At 42.2% G+C, this 22,979-nt stretch overlaps 2 gene segments (V, D, J or C); both read right to left on the bottom strand.

The window, feature by feature from the left end:
* Positions 1–5,467: 5,467 nt before the first annotated feature.
* LOC129407079 (immunoglobulin lambda variable 2-18-like) lies at positions 5,468–5,961 on the bottom strand. The segment is given in 2 exon segments: positions 5,468–5,802; positions 5,916–5,961. Coding segments are annotated over 2 exon segments (381 nt in total).
* Positions 5,962–14,091: 8,130 nt separating this feature from the next.
* LOC129407078 (immunoglobulin lambda variable 2-18-like) lies at positions 14,092–22,517 on the bottom strand. The segment is given in 3 exon segments: positions 14,092–14,118; positions 22,028–22,359; positions 22,472–22,517. Coding segments are annotated over 3 exon segments (405 nt in total).
* Positions 22,518–22,979: the final 462 nt, after the last annotated feature.

The raw sequence follows: 22,979 nt of genomic DNA, 5'->3' as shown, positions 1-22,979 counted from the left end.
TTTTTTTTCAGTACTGACACCTTGGAATACACAACGCCTGCCATGCATGAGTAAGCTTTCAAGTTCAAATCCTGGTATCACCACATGTTACGAACATGATTCTGGAATCTCTGTGTTTCAGATTGGCAGATTAATGTCTGGATTCTGGAACCAGAAGAGATTTTCTACAATACAACATTCAGGTGACGTGGCAAAGCAAAACTCTCAGGAACATCCAATGATGAGCAGTACTAGAAGACATTAATATTTTCACCAGGGAAATAGATTCCAGGGAATTCCAATGTGTGGCCCTAATGAGCAACACAACTAAAGGTGAAAGCACCATATTGTCAGTGTGATAAGAAGCCCTTGATATCAACCACAAAACCAAATGAACAAAAAAAACTAAGAAGGAAAGGAAAAGAGAACTACAAATACATCAACTTTTAAAAGGAACCCACTTTACTGTGGGGCTGGAGCGATAGCACAGCCGTAGGGCATTTGACTTGCACATGGCCAACCCTGGTCAGATTCCTCAATGACTCTTGGAGAGCCCAGCAAGCTACCGAGAGTGTCTCGCCCGCATGGCAGAGCCTAGCAAGCTGCCCGTGGTGTATTCAACATGCCAAAGACAGTGACAAGCAAGTCTCGCAATGGATAGGTTACGGGTGCCCGCTTGAGCAAATCGATGAGCAACAAGATGAGAGTGAAAGTGATAGTGACAGTGATAACTTTACTTGAGTCAAATAACTATCATCCACAAGTTCCTCTTCAGCTCTGCTAAATTCACACACTATTTTTCTAGCCTATGCAGTTGGAACGATAGCACTGCGGGTAGCTGTTTGCCTTGAACGCGGCTGACCCGGGTTTGATTCCTCCATCCCTCTCGGAGAGCCTGGCAACCTACTGCAAGTATCCTGCCCTCACGGCAGAGCCTGGCATGCCATCTGTGGCGAATTTGATATGCCATAAACGGTAACAACAAGAATCACAATGGAGACGTTACTGGTAACCACTTGAGCATATCAATGAACAATGGGATGACTGTGCTATGCAGTTGAAAGCCACAAGAACACTCAGAGAAGAGCTATTTTATTATTGTTTTTAATTCTTTTATTAATTCACCATGCGGAAAGTTACAAAGCGTTCAGGTTAAAGTCTCAGTTATACAATGCTCAAACACCCATCCCTTCACCAGTGCACATATTCCACCACCAAGAATTACGATATACCTCCCCCCTTCCCCCCACCTCCCCAGCCCCCCACCCCACATATGTAACTGGTAAATTTCACTTTACTTTCACTTTACTTTGATTACATTCAATATTTAAACAAAAGAAATTCACTATTATTGATTTGGAGTTTCTCCCCCCTAAAGTCGATCTGCTGAAAAGAAAGCATTTGGTAATTTGTTTTCCATAGCTGAGAATGAAGAGATGTGAGGTCAGGAGGCCGCACTAGCAGCAGCATAGTTTTGGATTTCTGTATTTTAGTATTTTAGTAACTAAGTCCAGAGAAATGTCTGCCAGGAATCGCAACATTGTAAGCTTGTACCTCTCAGCTACTTTATATTCCACATATGAGTGCGATCTTTCTATGTCTGTCAGAGAAGAGCTATTTTAATAACAAAAAATGTGATGATAAGATATTCGTGAAGAACACTCTGCATTTCAAAAAACATCAACAGCACTGAACCTTATGTTTTCCATTCTGTGCTTCTGAACTCAAGAAGAGCCACCAAACTAGTTGCACATCCATATTTCTTCCCAGGAAGAGCTAGGGATAGGCAGGTACTGGTATTTCATACAATTCAGGGTAAGCCACACAATGATCTCCCCAGACCAAGGTCTTCACTTCCCCCTGGTGACCATCTATTGCATCATCAAAACTCATGAAGAAAGCACATTGAACTGGAAAATCTCCCCTACAGTTCCTCCTTTTCTTCCATGTTTTTAACCACATCAGTTATTTCTAGAACCCTCCCAGTTTCTCTCTTGTCCTCAAATCAAAAAGACAAAAAAAAATTTAAAGGAAAAGAGCAAAATGACCCAATAATATCTACAAAGTATCCACTCTAAATTGAAGCATACAGAAATATTTTTGAAATAGAGAATAAACATACCATAAAATTTGATAAAAATTTATAGCAAGATAATATAAATATATAATCTTCCAAGTGGTAAATCCACCAGTATAGAAGCAATACATATAACTCTATAATTCAAATAATCAGAAAACTCATATTCCTAAATGTATACACACTGACCAGGGTGGCCACAAGAGTTTTGAAGACACAAATAGAAGTGAAGTTGTAGATGAAGGAGCTCAAGTTGGGATCTTTGCAGAGGGTCTATTGATGTGTGGCTGTATGCTCTTGCTACTTATTTGAAATCATTCAGGTACCTCCAAGTAGAAGGTGCAGAAGCAAGAGGGATTTCTCGTAAAAGAAGAGGCTTTCTCATAAAATGCCATGGCAGTTGTGTGTCCCTGAGAATGCTGAGAACATTCCTTCTCTGAACTAAATGATCAGGAAAGAAAAGATTTTAATCAACTGGGAAAACATCCAGCACTTCCTTTCACGAGTCATCCCCTGCAGTCAAGGGAAGAGATGTGGGAAAATGAAATAGGAAGCAAATTGAGAGTATTGTATCCTATGATATGCTTTGTTCTCTGTTGTTTTATTTCATGTACATTTATTAGACCACAGATGAGTTTCAATATTTTGGGCTTCCTTCAGCTCAATGAACTAGTGAATGTACAGGTGAGTGATACATAAATCTCTCTATATAAATGATATATTAATATGAACCTTCCTCTGCATCCTGCCCAGTGAAGTCCAACATAAAATTATATCCCCTCTTTATCCTTTTAAAGACTTGGAAATCTACCTTCAATTTCTCATATTTTGTCTTTCCTTTTTCTTCAATTTTCACATTCTCTTATACCTGTGCTCTAAACCTGAGTTAGGGTCTGTAAACTAGCTTACTGTTTAAAATTCCTGTTGGGCATGAGTTAGGTTTCCAGGTTGACACCCAGTGCCACCACATGTTCTGAACAGGATCCTAGAAGATCTACTGTTTCAAATTGGAAGCTTTGCTGCCTACATCTCAGCACCACATGGGATTTTCTGCAATACATCATCCAGGTGGATGTGAACACCAAAGCAAACAGCTGTAACCGAGGGCATGCTAGTACTAAGAGACATGTGAACTCTTATACCAGAAAAATACTGCCCCAGGGATCACAGTGCTGAGTGTGTGAGCACGAAAATCTGATGTGTGGCTCCTGTAGGCAACACGACTCAATGTGAAAGCACCAAGGTCAGTGTGTCTACAACCCTTAGACATTACACAAAAACAACTACTAAAGCAACTAAGAAGGAAAGGAGAACTATAAGTTCAAAAACATTGTTTTAATAAAATACCACTTTAAGGTCAAGTTAAATAATACTCTCAGCATCAGGTTCTACTCCAGCTGTAGGGAGCTCATACCAACATTTCTCCATTCCAAGCAGTGGAGAGCCCTTGAAACACACAGAGAGAGGACAGCTATTTGACTAACTCAATATGTAGTACTGTAGCAATGTCGCCTCATTGTTCATCGATTTGCTCGAGTGGGCACCAGTAACATCTCCATAGTGAGACTTGACATTATTGTTTTTGGCATATTGAATACACCATGTGCAGCTTGCCGGGCTCTCCGAGAGGGACGGAGGAATCTAACCCGGGTCAGCCTCATGCAAGGCAAATGCCCTACCTGCTGTGCTATCACTCCAGTCCTTTGTTATCACTCAATAGATGGATCATAAAATGTAGAATAGGAGGGAAACTCCTGCATATAAAGAGACAGCAAAAGTTGTGAACATCCTGCTTTCCACTTTGTGCCTCTGGACTCAACAATAGCCACCAAACTAGTACTCCCATCCATATTTCTTCTAGGTAGAGTGAATTGTAGGCATCTATGGTACATCATAGTTTTCAGAATAAACCACAGCAAGGAATTTTCACGACCCAGCTGTTTACCTCCATCTGGTGGCCACATGCTGCATTACACAGACTGATAAAAGGCACAACTGAAAAAGGCACAATTGAGCTGAAAATCCTCTCCTCCAATCCCTTTCCTTTCCTCTGTTGGGAAACAGAGACTTGGAGGGAAATGAAAAAATTGAAAACCACTTTGTTTCTTTCTAGTCCTTTCCTAACCTCTTTCTCTGTCCTCAGAATCCAAAAAAGACAACGTAAATTGAAAGAAAAGAAAAACAGATGATTTCTACAAAGTGCCCATTTTATGGCCTTCTTTTTCATTTTTACTCTGTTAATTTTTAAAAGTCTAAAAACAGCACAGTGCCATCTTAAATATAAGCATACTGTGACACTTCTGCCATGTTGACTCACCTATCAGTCTTGCTCTTCAAACTCATGACCTAAACCTCTGAGAAAATGCAATTGAAGCAACTGAAATTCATAGGCACACTGGTTTCCCGTGGTTAAAATCTGGAGCTCCCTTGAGGAAGGGGGCCGGCCATGTTCCCCACTACCCAAGCTCTTGCAGTCGCACCACTTGACAGTGCTCGCCAGGCAGACTGCTTATGACCTAACTTCATAGCTTCACTGAGGTTCCTGCAGACTCATCCCAGGTCTACAGACCCTGAAATTTTTGGACCTCCAAATTCCATAGCACTTAGTCGTGTTCACATTTCATTTGCTTCAGTTTGCTTCTGGATAGTCCTATTTAAAAGATTTCAAGTGTCTATATGCTTGTGTGTTGTGAATGAAAACACCAGAAATTGGTGCTTAATTTTATTCATTGATAAATTTATCAAGTCACAAATGATTTGTACTTGATAAAGGGAACTATTATTTATCTGTAACAATTAATTTATGTAGGTTTCAGGATTAATGAACTAGAATATATTGGCATCATTAAGAAAAATTCAATGACTAATACTCTATATGAATCCCTAACAGGAATATATGAACTCTTAAAACAAGGCAAATGCATTGACATTGATTTTAAATATTTTTTATGTAGAGAGTTCAGGAGGAGAAGTATTGGAAAAAACTGATAGCATATAGGAAGTTTATTTCCTTAAGAGGAGAAATATAGTATGGAATAAAAATATTAATGGATGTATCAATGGATGTATCAAGGTAAACTATAAGAACACATGTCTAAAGGACTGAAATTATGGGCTGCCAATTGATCCAAAAACTCTCCAACATTATAGGTGGATACTCAGACTACCTCAAAAACTTTATGACTTTAATATTTTGCAGGCCTGCATACCATAGTAGTTCAGAGAGAACTGGAATCATATATAAAGTGCAGCAAAAAGACTAAATATAAAAGAATTTGGAGAATGTTATAATTTTAAAATATCAAAAAACATAAGCTTAGAATGATTCAATTTCAAAATAAATGTGTAAACAAATGAAAATCTAAGTTCATTAGGGAAGGAGGATGAGATGACTAAGAGTTGGTTTTTGTCTCACTTCCCTATGAGCATGAACCACTGTGCTGTGCCACCCCTTCTGTAGGAGCCACAGTAGTAATCAGCTTCGTCCTCAGGCTTGAGCCCAGAGATGGTCAAGGTCGCTGTGTTGCCAGACTTGGAGCCAGAGAAGCGATCAGGGATCCCGGATGGCCGAGTGTTGACTTTATATATCAGCATTTTGGGGGCTGTGCCCTCCTGCTGCTGGTACCAGGAAACATCACTATATCCCCCAATGTCATCGCTGGTTCCTGTACAGGAGATGGTGACTGTCTGTCCTGGAGTCCCAGACACTGAGGGAGGCTGAGTCAGAGCTGACTGGGCCCAAATCCCTGAAAAAAAAACCCAACACATTTTGATGAGTTCAGGTTGGTTCTAGATAAATCTGAGGAAGGAAGAAAACGGTGAGCCCAGATGTTATCAGATTCCCTTCCCTGAGCCTCACCTGGGCCCTGACTGAGGAGGCTGAGCAGGAGAAGAGCCCAGGTCATGATGGAGATGCCCAGAGTGCTGCCTGCTGACACCCCAACCCTGGGCCTGGCTCTCTGCCAGCTCTTATCCCTCCCCTGCCCCAGAGAAGGGAGGGGCCTGCATGCAAAGCTGCTTCCTGCACCTGCCTCTGCTCAACCCTCTCTGGCCTGGCCTTGGGCTCCAGATATTTCTGCATTACTTTAAAAATCATTATTATTTGTTTTTATGTTTTTTGACTTTTTATCTTATTTTGATATTCATGGGGACTTGGAGGACTCCCAGTGATACTCTGCTAACAGGGCTGGCAGTTCAAAGCCCGGGCTGCGTTGTGTTCTGGGCCAAGTATACCCTATCGTATTGTGGACCACCAGGGTCACCATTGTAGTGCTGTGGGCCCCCAAGGCCAATCCCAGAAGACTGATCTGGTGCCAGAAATTGAACCAGCAATAGTCTACCTCTGGCACATCTGAAGTTCTGCATAACACAAGTATCAAACAAATTATTTCTCCTTGATATAAATTTTTCTCATATAAACCTTTTGATACATGATTTGAAGAGGAAAACAAATGTGATTATATCGCATACATTCTTGACCTTCCTGCTGTTCTGCGACTTTGCTTGTCATGTGACTGCCTCAGTGATCCCTGAGTATGGTGCTACTCCAGGAAATGCCCTCTCATGGGTGCCCATGTTTCAGGTTCTCTCAGACATTGGCAAAGTTAAGTTACCCTTTTGTGTAAACACCTGCTCTTGATGGTTGGTTGTTGGTGGTGAGTGTCTCAAGTACATACTTGTCACTACCCCATCCACACTTGTTTGTGCTGAAGCATCTGTTGTCCTGAGTCTCAGAAGCTGATTGTCACTCCTGAGTTACCCAGCCACTAGGGACGGAGCCGTTTCAACAAATAAGGGCACCTGCCAGCAACAATAGGTTTTGTTTCTGTTTCTCTTCAAATCTCCTTTACATTATTCAACTTGCAACTTTATTTTATCCTGCTTTGATATTTAGCCAGATTCAGGACTGAATTGTGTATCCCACGGTGGGTGTTACATGGAGATAATAATCAGAAAGGCAGAGAAAATCAGGCTACATTTTTCTGCATTTTATCTGTAGAGTGTGGTATTTATGAACAGTCATACTATCCAAGAATCTTATTTGAATTTGTCCTTTATTTAAGACTGGCCACAGGCAATTTTTTCTACCTTCTTGTGTGATTTTCTTTTAGATCACTATATTTATAGATACGTGATCAAATTTCTATAAGTAAATACTGTATGCGTATAAGTCTTTTCGCTGTAACTATGGATACTAAAGATAAAAAACAAACATAATAGTACATCCTCTTTATTTTTTTCATAAGCGTCTAAAAACAATGTTACTGTCTCATCTTTTTTCTGCAACTTATAACTAAGGCTTGGGTTCCTTCGTTGTTAGCCGACCTTGAACTACCATTCTTATTTTCTCAACCCTATCCGGATGTCAAAATGTCTGCTCAGTCTTTAAGTCTCTAAGTTACTGAATTTGCTCATTTATAGAGGATTTGCCTGTGCCACCTATCAGTAAGAAATAACCTTTGGATAAAAGTGCCACAAAAATGCATAGCTCAATTCAATGCACTTACATGCTTTCTAGAATCATTCTTAGCCTCTCCAAATGATAGCGACTTTGGGAGTTCTACTCTACCTTCAAACAGCTTTTACAAGTTTACTGAGCTACTTTGGTTATTAATATGTAAGTAGAAACATAATGAACTTTTAAATTAGCTGTCTTCCCCCCACCCAATCCCCCAAATACATGAGTGCCATTCAGAGCTTGGGATGCCTGCCTTGCCAGTTCAATCCCTGATACCTCCACTTGTGCTGAGCATGATCCAGGAAAATTTGCTATTTCAGATGGGCAGCTCTGCTGTGTGGATTCCCAACTTTGCAAGCAGCTCCCGTAGGATAGCCAAAGCATGTGTGTGTCAACTCCAAACCTAATGGAGAACAACCCCAATGAACAGTATAAGATGTGTGGTTCCAGGCCAGGAAGGGCAACCCTGAGGATCACTTGTTGCTGGGTGGGGGAAGCTCTGCCACCTGATGTGCAGCTCCAGCGAGCACCAGAACTCAATGGAAAAGCATCACAGTCAGTATTTCTATGCCCTCTACCCCCATCATTGTACAACCACCTCTGCAATCGAATAAGAGAGAGGAGGGAAAAATACACTTGACATCATTTAAGAAAAAGAAGACTAGGGCTGGAGTGATAGCACAGCGGATATGGCCTTTGCCTTGCACCTGGCCAACCCGGGTTAGATTACCAGCATCCCATATGGTCTCCCCTGAGCACTGCCAGGGTAATTCCTGAGTATGAGCCAGGAGTGACCTCTGTGCATCACCGTGTATGATCCAAAAAGCAAAAAAAAAAAAGAGAAAAGAAAAAGGCTATATTGTCAAGTTAAAAGTATTAGTGAGGTCAGACACCATTTGCAGCACCCCCTTAAAACACACACACACACACACACACACACACACACACCTTAATTCAGGTATAAACTCTGAGAACATACAAAGAACAACTATTTGAATCCCTACAAATGTGGGTCACAGAAGGCAAACAGGAGAGGCATCCACATTTGAACTAACAGTGAACTTTCTTTTTTCCCTTCTGTGTTGTTGCACTCAAGGAAACACAGCAGATTAGGACAGTCTACTCCTACATCCCTTTGAGACAAACTTGGTGAGAAGCAGTTTTTGAGACTTTTGAGTTTATTTCGTGTAAACTAAGGTGGTGCCAATGCCACCCAAACCGCTTGTCCTCTCCTGATTTCGGCTCACCATCTCGCCTTAAACTGCACCAGGCTCAGCACGCCAGGCATGAAACTCAACGCGTGATCTCTGCTGGAAATCTATGCGTGATTCCTGCTAGACATTGCGGGCTGTTTTGCAAGATTCGGATAAAACGGCATTGGCAGGGCACAGATAAATCACAGTGGTGGCTGCAGTGTTGCCACCTGCCCTAACCGGGCCATGATGCAGTGCCCTTGGACATTCAGCCATGGCGGCAGTGTGTGCAGAGGCTCATCCACTGAGAGGTGCTACAGCCAACCACCAGTGACCTGGGACTCGGCACAGGTGTTCGACCTGGCATAAACCCTCCTCAATAGGGTCCTGCTCAACAAACTCCAGGTGCGTCCCCTCACCCTCAAGGGGATCAACCTGAGGCCGCAGATATACCAGGGGCAGTCCAGAGACGCAGGCAGGTGCGTATTTGTCAGTGTGCAAATCGTTACAACATGCCAGTCGACCAAAAGCTTCCATTCGGTAGACTGGGAACTTGTAAAGGCGATCAGAGGCCACCCCAAAAGCCTCCAACCCTCTCAGAGAGCCTCGCAAGGTACCGAGAGTATCCCTACCCCCCTCACACACATCCTGGGAAGCTATCCGTACCATATTCGATATGCCAAAAACAGTAACAATAATGGGCCTCATTACCTTGACCCTCAAAGAGCTTCCAATATGCCATCGGGCTACACTAGCACAAGACAGGGACAGATGCTGACGTTACTGGCGCCTGCTAGAGCAAGTCTATGAAGCATGGGATGACAGTGATACATACAGTGAAACCATAGTAATGATAGTACCAGAATAAAGGCCTTCACTGCCCCCTGGTGGCATGAAATGGCACTACCAAAATTCATAGAAGCCACAAAATTGAGCTGATTGCTAACATTATTTTTACTTTCTATTGGCTGGAGTGATAGCACAGCAGGTAGGGCGTTTGCCTTGCATGCAGCTGACCCAGGTTTGATTCCTATGTCCCTCTCAGAGAGCCCAGCAAGCTACCGAGATTATCCCACTCGCACGACACAGCCTGGCAAGCTACCCATGGCTTATTCGATATGCCAGAAAGAGTAACAGTCTCACAATGAAGATGTTACTGGTGCCCGCTTGAGCAAAATGATGAACAATGGAATGACAGTGCTACAATGCTATTTTTCCTTTCTAGCATCCTCCAAACTTCCCCTTGTCTTTCTCCTCCTTATTTTCTCCTAACTCCTTGTCTTTGGGTTTTCTATTTTGTTTTGTTTTGTTTAGGTATAACACCTGGCAGTGTTCAGGGTGGTATTTTTTGGCCATTATTCACTTTTTAAAAATTAAAAAAAATATTTCATATTTTCATATATTTTCCATAATAAGCACACCATATTTGATGGAGTCCAAATATGGTATGAGCCATAGGGTTCACTGCCTCATCGTGGTGAGGGGTGACAATGATGCCAACCGGTGAAGAGTTAAGCAACAGGTGCTATAGTTCGTTACAACATGCTAGTCAACCAAAAACTTGCATTCAGTAGACTGGGAGCACCTGCAAGGACGATTAGAGCCTGCCCTAAAAGACTCTGTCCATCTCAGAGAGCCTGGAAAGCTACCAAGAGTGTCTTGCCCGCACGGCAGATTCTGGCAAGCTACCCGTGGCATATTTGATATGCCCAAACCAGCAACAATAATGAGCCTTATTCCGCTGACCCTAAAAGAGCCCCCAATATGGCAACATTGAGAAGAACTGTAAAAAACTAAGGAACGCCGAGGGGCGCATGCACTCGTGGGCTCTCTGGGCGGCTGTGTCTCACCGCCCTCGTTCGGTGCTCTGGAACCGCTGTGTATGGGCTGGATCGGGATAGCCGTTGGCCAAGGACAGGCGAAGGAAGAAGGAGGACCAAGCTGGTTGCTGATTAGTTACCGGTTATTCAATCTTCCATCTTTCTCATCTCCCGCACTCCCAGCTCCATCCTCTCTCTGGATTCACTGCCGTGCCTCTTCTCCTCTCTTCTCCTCCTTGTCTCTCCCACCTTGCCCTCTAGGCTACACCCAACCAAGTAGCAAAATCAACATAAGAAAGCCCTTCCTGACTCTTAAGGTTTTTTTCCTTTTCCTTAGTCCAAACACTTAACATCTTAATACTAGTTGTTTTTGTATGGACATAGCAAGAGATACATTGAGGTTTGCAAGGCAGCTCTCCTGGCAACATCTTGCCACAGGCTCAGTCCACAGCACTCAGGCCAGATTAATCATTCCTCACCCTAGCAGGGTCCAAATCTAGTTATCACTGTTTGGATCATGACAGCATTTGTCCATGACCAAGCTCTTAACTTATAGTTAGGCATTAGGCACTTTGGCCAGGCCCATCTCGATGCCAGGGTAGCACATAACTCACCACTTGCCCTGGGTCCTTCTCGTCCCACGTCGGGACCCTGTTTTGGGGGGTACTAGGAAAAAAGGGCAGCTGAGGCTTAGGTCTAGAGAACAGATGCCCTGGAGGAAAATATCATGTAGAGTCAAATGACTTCCAGGTTACAAAAGCATAACATTTGTTAAGTCTTCCTGTGTCCATACAAAAAGGACTTGCTCTGAATAAACTATGCAAAGGACTCAAGGAGAAGAGAAGAACATTATTTACAAGTCAACAGAACACTAAGTAAGAAGCTACAAATAAACAAAGAGGAATAGGAGCACTATAACGGGAGTAACCCAATAAACCTAAACTACCTGAGGCTATGTTATCCTACAAAGAACGAGCAAGGAGAGACCAAAATCTCAGGGCCAAACTAGGCTGCCAAATTAAAGAAGGACTAAAATGACTGTCTGTACTTTCAGTGCATGCATGATGGCTTCAGAAGCATCCATCGAGGACCTGATGGTGCAAGCACAGAAGATCATGTACGACATCTTTGGTGTGAGTGAGATGAGAAGGCTTCGATCACATCATGCCCCTTTCAACACTGGAGAAGAACTGTTCCTCGGAACATGTGACAACAGAGGTGTCAGTAGTGTTGGTGTCCACGAACTTGGCCATGAGCATTGATTCATTCGAATGCAAAACAAACAGAATCGGACCATTACGCTTGCATAGATGTGGCATATTTCCAGAAGTTTCTATCTTCATAGCCTATGCACCAACATCCAACTATGATGAAGAAGAAATTCAGAAGTTCTAAAGTGAGTATGCTGGGGTCGGAGATATGATACAGCGTGTAGAATATTTGCCTTGCACATGGCCAACCTGGGTTGATTCCCTGCTATCCCATATGCTTCCCCAATTGCTACTAAGGAAAATTCTTGAGTGTAGAGCAAAGAATAATTTCTGAGCATCACTGGCTGTGGCCCCAAAACAAAAATAAACAAGCAATTTACAAATGACAGTTTTTTTCATTACAAAACATGGATATATCTAGGTTAGCTTCCAAGACTGCTCAGTTTCTGAACAACCAGAAAAATTCAGTTACAAAGGAAACTAAATTAATATAGGAATACTCCAACATTGGATATATTATTATACACATATCCATATATTGGAATTTTTTCATAGAAATATTGAGCCATCTCAAGAGCTATAAGGAAAAATCTTGAAAAGGAAGCAGAAGAAACCAAACACATGGTCTATGTGTTAATGATTTCATTAATGTGAAATGATGAAATAAGCGAATATAAATACAAATAATATATAATTTTGTTTATGTGAGTTTAAGGTAGGAGGGAATTGAGAGGTACTGGTAATGAAATAGGAATTTCTTTTACGGACATGACATAAAAGTGTTAAAGCATAATAGTGCCGCAGATGCACAGATGTGAATATAATAAAACTAGAAGGCATATACAGTATTTTAGATATAAAATATTAAATCATCACTGTCATCATGTTGTTCATTGATTTGCTTGAGTGGGCATCAGCAATGTCTCAATTGTGAGACTTCTTGTTACTGTTTTGTTTAGTTTAGTTTTGTTTTTTTGCTTTTTGGGTCACACCTGGCGATGCACAGGGGTTACTCCTGGCTCATGCACTCAGGAATTACTCCTGGCGGTGCTCTGGGGACCATATGGGATGCAGGGAATTGAACATGGGTGGGCTGCGTGCAAGGCAAATGCCCTACTTACTGTGCTATCATTCCAGCCCCTTGTTACTGTTTTTGACATATCAAATATGCCACGGGTAGCTTGCCAGGCTCCTCTGTACAGGCAGAATAGTCTCCATAGCTTGCTGGGCTCTCCAAGAACGGCAGAGGAATGGAACTCAGGTCCGCCGCTTGCAAGGCAAACGCCCTAGCCACTAGGCTATCGTTCCGGCCCCCAGTAAGTGATACACATGGAAAAATGACACTATCACAATCACGATCATGAAATCCCATTAATCACTGATTTCTTGATCGGGCTCAGTAGCCTTTCCATTCGTCCTTTCCCTGAGATCTTAGAAGTCTCTTTCGACTGGGCCCTCCCAAGGATGTTGCACTGGGGGCACTTTCAGGGTCAGGGGAATGAGATCCAGCTTGTTACTGGATTTAGCATATGAATACACCATGGGAAGCTTGCAAGGTTGTCCCATGTAGGCAGGAAACTCTCAGAAGCTTGCCAGTTTCTCCCAGAGAGAGAAGTAGGCTACAGGATATCACTTTTGGGAGCTCGCTTTCAAGTCTCTGGATGTTGGCCATTGATGGGATTACACACACCTGGGTTCCTCTGCCGTACCTTCATGCATGAGGCCTGTCCGAAAGTGTGGAGAGGGCCCTTGAGCATGGCTGTAGCTAGGTTCCGGTGGTATTTGTCCACCAGGAGCTCTCCTCAGGTGGGGAGGGAATCTGGAGCCCATCTCCTCCCAGGGGCCCCAGGGAAGACAGCCAGGCATGCAAGGAAGAGACTCTCTGCTATGGAAAATGGATGTATGGTAAATAAAAATCATGAAGATTTCTTTGTTATTTAAACGTTGCATTCACTAAATTTTTTAAGTAAGACTAAAGCCACAAAACTTAGATTCAGCAGTGTGGCAGTCTAAGGAGGTTGAGAACAGGTATTTGTCTCACTTTCTTATGAAAAACAGCCACGGTGGAAAGTGTTATCACTTCTGCGTGAGCAACAGTAATAATCAGTCTCGTCCTCAGGCTTGAGTCCAGAGATAGTCAGTGTCGCTGTGTTGCCCGACCTGGAGCCAGAGAAGCGATCAGGGATGTCTGAAGGCCGAGAACTTGTACCATAAACCAAGAGTTTGGGAGGTGTTCCTGGCTGCTGTTGGTACCAGGAGACACTATATAAGTAAAAGCCAATGTCACTTTTGCTTCCGTCACAGGAGATGGTGACCGTTTATCCAAGAGCCTCAGACAAAGAGGAAGGCTGAGTCAGGGCATATTGAGTTTCCCAAGAACCTGAAAAATAGGAGGGGGAAGTAAGAACCACACTCTGCTGAGTTTGAGATGTTTCACAGGTGAGGAGAGAACATAGAATCAAACTAGAATCCCCCTCACGCCCAGCCCCAGAGATCTCACCTGTGGCCTGGGTGAGGAGAGTGAGGAGAAACACAGCCCAAGCCATAGTAGAAATGCCCCCAAGAACACTGTTCCCTGACTCTCAACACTGGAACTCACTCATCTACCTACTCTTATCCTCTGTCTGCCTCTGCGGGGGGAGGGCCTCCATGCAAATATCCTTCCTCACTTAACATCTGTTCACACCCACCTGCTCAAACCTGACCCTGTGATACCGCAGCTCTAAACTGCAGCTCTTACTTGAGAGATTAAAACGCACCTGCAGGGGTTGTCACAAATTGTACCATGATGTGACACCCATCTTCCTGTTGAAGGAACATGGCCCAGAATTCCTGGCTTAGGAGTCTAAGACCTCCATTCTGTGTTCTGTGTGAAATGGTGATGATGACAGAGGAGGCAGGTGGGCATGATCATACTGTTCTGTTTCCATAGCCTTCAGGCAAATCTGGGGTTTTCTCATTTTCCTTCAGACCTCTCTAGGTCTCCTCAACAGTCTGGGTTTTCTGTGTTATATCTGTATGGTGCCTGAACTAGGGATTGCGGTAGAAATTATTTAATGATTTTATATAAAATATAACTTTTTGAGGTATAACTCATGGGGGACTGAATCTCAGTCCTTAAGCAAAGCTCATAGAAGAGCAACTCATGGGACTTCATGCCTGTCAGGGAACCACATCAAGGTATTTCCCCAAGTATGAGCCTTAACTGTCTTTCAGAGGACACATGTCACAGCCCAACTCCAGCGAGGCATCTAAGTGGGAAATGGAAAATTCCCTGCTATTTCCTCTGCCACCTCCCTTCAGTTCAAGCTCAATACAGACCCTTGGGTCCACTAGTCCACCTGAAGCTCATTCTCAGCTGATGAACATCCTTCTGCTTGCCCCAGTACATTTCTTTGCAGTTAGTGATCTTGATGTACTGGTGGGGTGAGGGGTGAGGAAACATACAAAAAGAAATAAAATCAACAAAGGAGGAATTTCAATTAATAAATGTAAGATAACATTGGTTTGTGCTTTCTGCCTGGCCACAAGGAACTTAGGTTTATTGGGTTTTACTCATCACAGTGCTCCCCAGGCACTCCCATTCCTCTGTGATAATCTGTAACCTCTTTCTTTGTGCTCTGCTCCCCCAACCAGTCAATCATCTTTATTTCCTAATCAGACTTTGTTAACTTATCAATTTTGCTCAGAGGTTACTGTGGCTCTGCAATTTACTTCTGTCCATGCTCAAGGGACCAAACAGACGCCAGGACTCAAACTCAGGTCAACTGTGTGCAAGGCAAACCCTTGCCTTGGACTATACTGTCATTTCAGCCCCTTAAAACACTTAAGAACATAATGTGTTTCTAGTCATATTGTAGTATTTAAAAATAAATTTCAAAAAACCAAAAATTGAGTGCAGAGAGATAGTGCAGTACAGGGCACATGTACAGATCCCATATTCCATATGGTTGGTTCCCAGAGTCCTGCCAGGTGTGATCCCTGAGCACAGATTAGCAGTTAGTCTTGAGCTGGTGTGACCCAATCCCTACCCTCCAAAAATAAATAAATGGTCTACATCAAATTAAACATCAAAATTAATTTTCTGCTTCTGCATTGCCAAGAAATTGTAGCTTAATTAAAAATATAAAACACTGCTGTACGAAAGTGAAAGTTCTAACAATTTTTTACATTTGACAAAGTACTAAAATTCAAGATAAACAAGGAACTCACAAAACTCAACAAGAGAAAAACTCAATGGTGGGGACAACAGCTGCCAAAATGATGATAAGGGGAAGAGACATTTCCTAAACGACATACATAGATGGTTAGCAGCATGTGAAAAATTGTTCACCACCTCACATTTAACGGGAAAATGAAAGCGTCAGTGTCAGTCTGAATGTGCAAGCAACATAATCTAAGGGACAACCCACAGTGAGCCCTAGTTAACAACAACAAAATAGTACTTGGGAAGCTGAGGCAAGCATGAGTAGTCTCTGTCAAAACAACACCAGTGAAAAAGTCCTGTTGCATGATGTGATATATCAGTTGGTCGAAGGCACAGAGACAAGACAGGGGCGAGGAATGGAGAAGCTCAGAGGGCCAAGGCATCGATGTGGCTCATGAAAAAGAGTGAAGACCAGAGGACTCCTTTCATTCTATTTTTTATCAGATACATCCTAATGACTTCATCATTACAAGGAAAGAATCACTAATGAGAGTAAAAATAGTTATAAGATAAGCATTCATTTCAAGAACATCAGGGTGTACATTGTCTTGTGAAACCTGTGTTGTCATGATTAAAACGTCAGAGAAAGATACAGAGCTGGACACATTGGCTCTAGAGATTATGTCCCCATATTCTTGTGTTTGGTTACACAAAAAACAAAGAGAAAGCACCTACGGATACTTAAAGTTCAAACCAGATTAAGGGTATGGAATAGAAGGGGAAACCGCTGCTATGTACTGCCAAGATCATGTATGACCAGGCGAGCGTTTGAGAGCACGCCGTACTTTTCCAGATCATCTGGACTCACAAGTTCTAGCTTGCCCACTTACCTCTTAGTGAGGCCTCGGTTCTGCTTTCTGCTTGTAGGGCAGCAACCAGAGGTTCTTCCTGATATCCTGGCTTAGCACTAACAAAGTCATGTTTTTTTGTCTTTAAAGAGACACACCTTAATTCCTCATCTTCATTGAGGAATTAATGCATTCATTTCTGATGCAGTATGTCAGACAGGAAAGGGCCCCTATGGCAAAGGAATTCCTAGGAAGTAATAAAACCAACAGAGCCAAGAAAACACAGGAAACACAGGAACCAAGGACTGATAAAACCTTCCTGGGCCTCAGTAACAGACGCAGAGAGGGCTGGACCCCGCTCATAGAGAAGATCCAGCAGAAACAAAGGCCAAGAAAGGAATTTCAAAGAAGAACACCAACTACTCCCAACTCTACGTAGAAATCCCACTTGGGGACAGACTGGAGAAACTCTATAAAAGCCACCTTGAAAAAGGAAATACACACATCTGATGTCCATGCCTATATGCCGCTTGTGCCCATGCGACTGAGCACTTGTAGTGCCAGAGCACATGTGTGGCTCACATCTCCACTCTTGAGATGTGGACTGGGCTCTCTGCCTTTGGAGAAGCCTGCCTTCTCTCTTGTCTGTGTTCCTATCTCTCCCAATTTCTCTCCCTCCTTCCCTTCCTAAATTATCCAAATAAAATCTGTTTTTACTTCACTGCTTGTGTGCTCCTGAAATTCTTTTTGGCAAGACAGGACAAAGTACCTGGAAACCCTGGGTAAGGCCTAGGACTGATTTTCCTTCCCTGCAACGAGGAATTCCCACTCCAACCTGAGTCCATGATTCCCACAGAAATCATCTGTCAGGGATCAACTCTCCTGTCAAGAAGACCAAGTGTGGTGGAGAATGGGCACTGGTGGAGGGATGGGTACTCGATCACTTTATAACTGAAACGTTAGCATGAAAGTTTGTAAGTCTATAACTGTACCCCACGATTACTAATGAAAAAAATTTAAAATAAAAAAAAAGCAGAAGACGTAGTGGTCTTCAGGTGTGTCTTACACAACTCTGTAAATATTCCAGCCTTTGCTCATAATGTACCTGCTAGTGCTCCTTAATGTACCTGCTAAAAGGAGACTCAACTGTGTCAGAAGGAAACATTGTACTCAATAAATGGCCATTCTGTCCCATGGGTTGTTGCTGTCAGGTCATCTGTCCACACCACGTGGACAGTCACTGTTGATCTCCTTCTTTGTTATTGACCCTGATGAATAGAATTTGAAGGTGCTAATCTGCTTGGCTTTATTTGTAATAAATCTCCATGACTCTTCCTTGCCAGCAAAACATAAAAACAGATAGTTAAATGAATGTGCATTTTATATTTTTAGATTTGTCATGGGTGAAACTGTGAACTTAGGATAATCTTGCTCAAGATTTTAAAATGTCAATTTGTTTCTGGATTATGATTGGAAGTGGCAGAAATTTATACCAAGGTCATTCATTTACTAATTCATCAAGTTATAAATGAATTAGCAAAATGAGCTATACTCTTTTTTTTTTTTTGCTTTTTGGGTCACACCCAGCAATGCACAGGGGTTACTCCTGGCTTTGCACTCAGGAATTGCTCCTGGTAGTGCTTGGGGGACCATCTGGGATGCCGGGGATCGAACCCGTGTCAGCCGCGTGCAAGGCAAATGCCCTACCCGCTGTGCTATTGCTCCGGCCCCAATGAGCTATACTCTTAAAAAGCATTATCACTTGTCCATAACAAGAAGGTTCACTGTATCACTGTCCTCCCGTTGCTCATTGCTTAAGCAGGCATCAGTAATGTCTGTTACTCGTAATATTATTACAATTTTTGGCATATTGAATACGCCACGGGTATTTTGCCAGGCTCTGCCGTGTGGGTGAGATATTCTTGGTAGCTTGCCAGGCTCTCCGAGAGGGACAGAGGAATCGAACCCGGGTCGGCCACGGGCAAGTCAAATGCCCTACCACTGTGCTATCACTCCAGCCCAACAAAAAGGTTAATGTAAGTTTTAATGAATGGTCGAAAATACTGTGATAACTAAGAACAATTTCACACAATTTATGAAACTATTCATATCAAATGAAAAGATTAAGCAAATGAATTGACACAGAATTTAAACATTTTATGGTGAGATGGTGAGTATTAATGGTATTGGGAGGAACTGATAATACATAAGGAGACTCTTTAAGATGATAAATATACTATGGAATAATAATGTTAATGGGTGTATCAATAAGAGAGTATTAGAAATGGTGAGTTACATATCGTTTTAATTTTATTTTTATTGTTGACAATAATTTATTACATTCAATATTCCAACATCAATTCCATCACCAGTTTACACCTTTCCATGACCAATTTTTTTTTTTTTTTGCTTTTTGGGTCACACCCAGCGATGCTTAAGGTTACTCCTGGCTTTGCACTCAGGAATTACTCCTGGCAGTGCTTGGGGGACCATATGGGATGCCGGGGATTGAACCCCGGGTTGGCCACGTGCAAGGCAAACGCCCTACCTGCTGTGCTATTGCTCCGGCCCTCCATGACCAATTTTGAATATTCCCATCTACCACCCACACCTGCTCCAGAAGAAGGCCCTAAATGATTTATTTTGTATTGCTTATTATGAAAAATCCAATAAAATTGATCAAAATTTTTTTATCTAGAAGAAACTGTGTGAAGAATGTTGTATCTCAACCTGGTGCCTTTAAGTCTTTTTATAAGAGATTTACTACCATGCAGTTACAGGTTGAGATATGTTGCGAACATATATATATGTATATATATGTATAAAATCAAGTTGCCTTCTGCTTTACACCCCAATGTGGTGTGCTACTCCTGGTATGTCAGTGGTGTAAAGAATGAGATTTGTGTCTTTGGATTCCAGAATTTCTAAAATTTAAATACATTGATACAGCTGGACTTAAATTTTTAACTGGATGATGACTTTCGGGACAGAAGCATCTCTGCAGATTGTTGCTCTCTTTTGAGATTTATTTGTGAGTCTCTGGATCATATCAGTTAATGAGCTTACATGGTAACAGAGGCAGCTTGTAGGTATTACTTCCAGGCTCCTGGAAGTACAGGGAGATGGAGGGGTACCCATCCTGGAGTTCAATAGAGACTGGACATTTGGTCACAAAACCCACATACCTGAGTGTTGCAAAAAATTCACTCACGGATGTGGCTCATTCCAGCCTGTGGAGATTAGCCCGGAATATGATGGATATTGAAATCTGGAAGGTTTGGGCTGCTAGGGCTCTGTTGGGGCGAATGAGTCCCTCTGAGTTAAATATCTAAAGTGACTGAAATTGTGGAGTGCCATTTGTGGAATATAAAGTGACAGAATGGGAGACTAACACCCAAGAATAGTAGAGATAAAGACCTGGAGGATTGCTCCACGGCTTGGAAGCTGGTTTCTCATGCTGGGGGAAAAGGCAGCTCAGATATAGAAGGAACCACCAAGTAAAGGATGCTTGGATGGGGTATGCGTGCTGAAAGTTGACTATAGACCGAACATGATAGCCACTTAACATTGGATTGCAAACCACAAAACCCAAAAGGAGAGAGAGAGTGAAAGGGAATGCGCCTGCCACAGAGGTGGGGGTGCAGGGGCAGGGAGAAGGGATACTGGGAACATTGGTGGTGAGAATGGGCACTGGTGGAGGGATGGGTACTCGATCATTATATAACTGAAATGTAAGCACAAAAGTTTGTAAGTCTGTAACTGTGCCTCATGATGATTCATTAAAAAAAAGTTTTGATGGTCTTTAATAAAAAAAAGAAATACAAATGTTTTATAATATCCTTGATAGAGCCCAAAGTAGAGCCCACCTAGCCGGAGTGATTCCAGGGTGCCGCTTGCTACCTGAAGCAAGTATTTATAGCTGATGATATCGTTCCTTATAAGAAAGAAAATTAAACTGTAAGGTATTGTGTGAGTAGTGGGGGAAAAAAGATATTATTTGTGAAACAAATTCCAGTGAATAGTTTATTTTAAGCTTTATACAGTTTATGAGAGGAACGTATCATGGATGTACTCAATTACTGTTGCTGCTTTTCTGCACTAAAGTTTGAATCCTTTTGAAAATGAGTATAAGATGCCAAATAAAAAGATTACAAGGTGTATATTATCCTTTCTGTAATGATAAAGGAGGTGTTATTGGGCCAGTCACTGTATATAACCTTAGTGAACATTATTCAAAAAAAGATAACCCCTGTCAAAGTGTTGGAATTTGCCTAGAACACTGCAAATGAGACCAAAGAAAGTTGAATGGAAACAGAATCTTACATTTGCATCAAGGAAAGAAGAATTCGGGTTTTGAGTAATTGAACTACCTGCTCTGTCAAAAATTAAAACAAGATTTAGTATAAAAGAAAATAGTAAACCTTCAGAGGTATATGACAGTGTCCACCATTTCAAAACATAATATGTTTTGATTTCTAGTTACTAGTTATTGCTCATATTTTGAAACTGTAAACCATACATAACAGAGATGTCGATAGGAACTAAAATGAATAACAGTGTTATTGGATTTAATGTATTTATATTTACTATGCTTGTACAGGATGTGGCTCTACTCCATGTCCTAGTATAATTTCTACCTAGATATTTTTTCCTTCTATTCATCTATTAGTGTGCCCTATAAAAATTATTATAAGGCCACTGGACCTACAACTATCAGATAATGTTAGAACACGTAAATAGCACAGAAAAGTTAGTAACATTGAAAAATAAAATATCTTAGAATAAAAAATATAGAGTGCAAGTTCTATCAAAAAACTTTCAAAACTTATAGGTATATAGACTATCTCACATCATCATCACTGTCATCCCGTTGCTCATCGATTTGTTCGAGCGGGCACCAGTAACATCTCTCATTGAGAGACTTATTGTTACTGTTTTTGGCATATCCAATACGCACGAGTAGCTTGCCAGGCTCTCTGAGACAAGTGGAGGAATCGAACTCGGGTAGGCCGCGTGAAAGGCAAACGCCCAACCACTGTGCTATCACACATCATATATAAATTTATTGTTGTGCATGCTCATATATGCAAGCAAACTCAGAGAGAATTAGAAAAAATTGAAAGGAGCTGCAAATTTGCAAGATTGTTAAAACTGGGCAAATACTAAAGGACATGAAGAATGTTATGATTCTTATCATTTTGTAATTAGTTAAGTTCAAAATAATCATGAAAAGAAAAATATCTGAATATAGAGGGAAGGAGCATCAGGGAACACTGAGCAGGTTTTTGTCTCACTTCCCTATGAGAATGAACCACTGTGCGTGTGCTACCACTCCTGAGTGAGCAACAGTAGTAATCAGCCTCGTCCTCAGGCCTGAGCCCAGAGATGGTCAGGGTCGCTGTGTTGCCAGACTTGGAGCCAGAGAAGCGATCAGAGATATCAGATGGCCGATAGTTGACATTATAAATCAGCATTTTAGGGGCTGTGCCCTCCTGCTGCTGGTACCAGGAGACACGGTCATATCTCCCAATGTCATTGCTGGTTCCTGTACAGGAGATGGTGACTGTCTGTCCTGGAGTCCCAGACACTGAGAGAGGCTGAGTCAGAGCTGACTGGGCCCAGATCCCTGAAAAAAAAAACCAACACACTCTGATGAGTTCAGACTAGTTCTGGATGAAAGTAAGGAAGGGAGTCGAGGGTGAGCCCAGATGTTCCCAGGCCCCTTCTCTGAGCCTCACCTGGGCCCTGGCTGAGGAGGCTGAGCAGGAGAAGAGCCCAGGTCATGATGGAGATGCCCAGAGTGCTGCCTGCTGACACCCCAACCCTGGGCCTGGCTCTCTGCCAGCTCTTATCCCTGCTGTGCCCCAGAGAAGGGAGGGGCCTGCATGCAAAGCTGCTTCCTGCACCTGCCTCTGCTCACCCCTCTTGAACGTTAGATGTCTCAGAATTTCTTGATATTAGAGACATCTAAAAAATTCTTCTGACATTTCTCTCAGGAAAAAATATTTCTTTATACCTGATTTACAGAGATTAATAAATGTGCTGAAACCCCTTGTGTTCATAATGTCTGTGTCTTATACTATGCTAGGACGTGACAATGTCTCCATGAAAAAATAAACCTGGGGCACCACTACAGATTACCTCAATTGGGATTCATATTACAGGTTATTTTATAATATTCAGAAAAGTTAGTAACTATATCTGAAAAAAACTTGCTCTGATGATCTCTTACTTTTCGGACTACAA

This window comes from Sorex araneus, chromosome 9 (assembly GCF_027595985.1).
Source record: "Sorex araneus isolate mSorAra2 chromosome 9, mSorAra2.pri, whole genome shotgun sequence".
NCBI lineage: Eukaryota > Metazoa > Chordata > Mammalia > Eulipotyphla > Soricidae > Sorex > Sorex araneus.
This window is presented reverse-complemented; position numbering and strand designations above follow the sequence as displayed.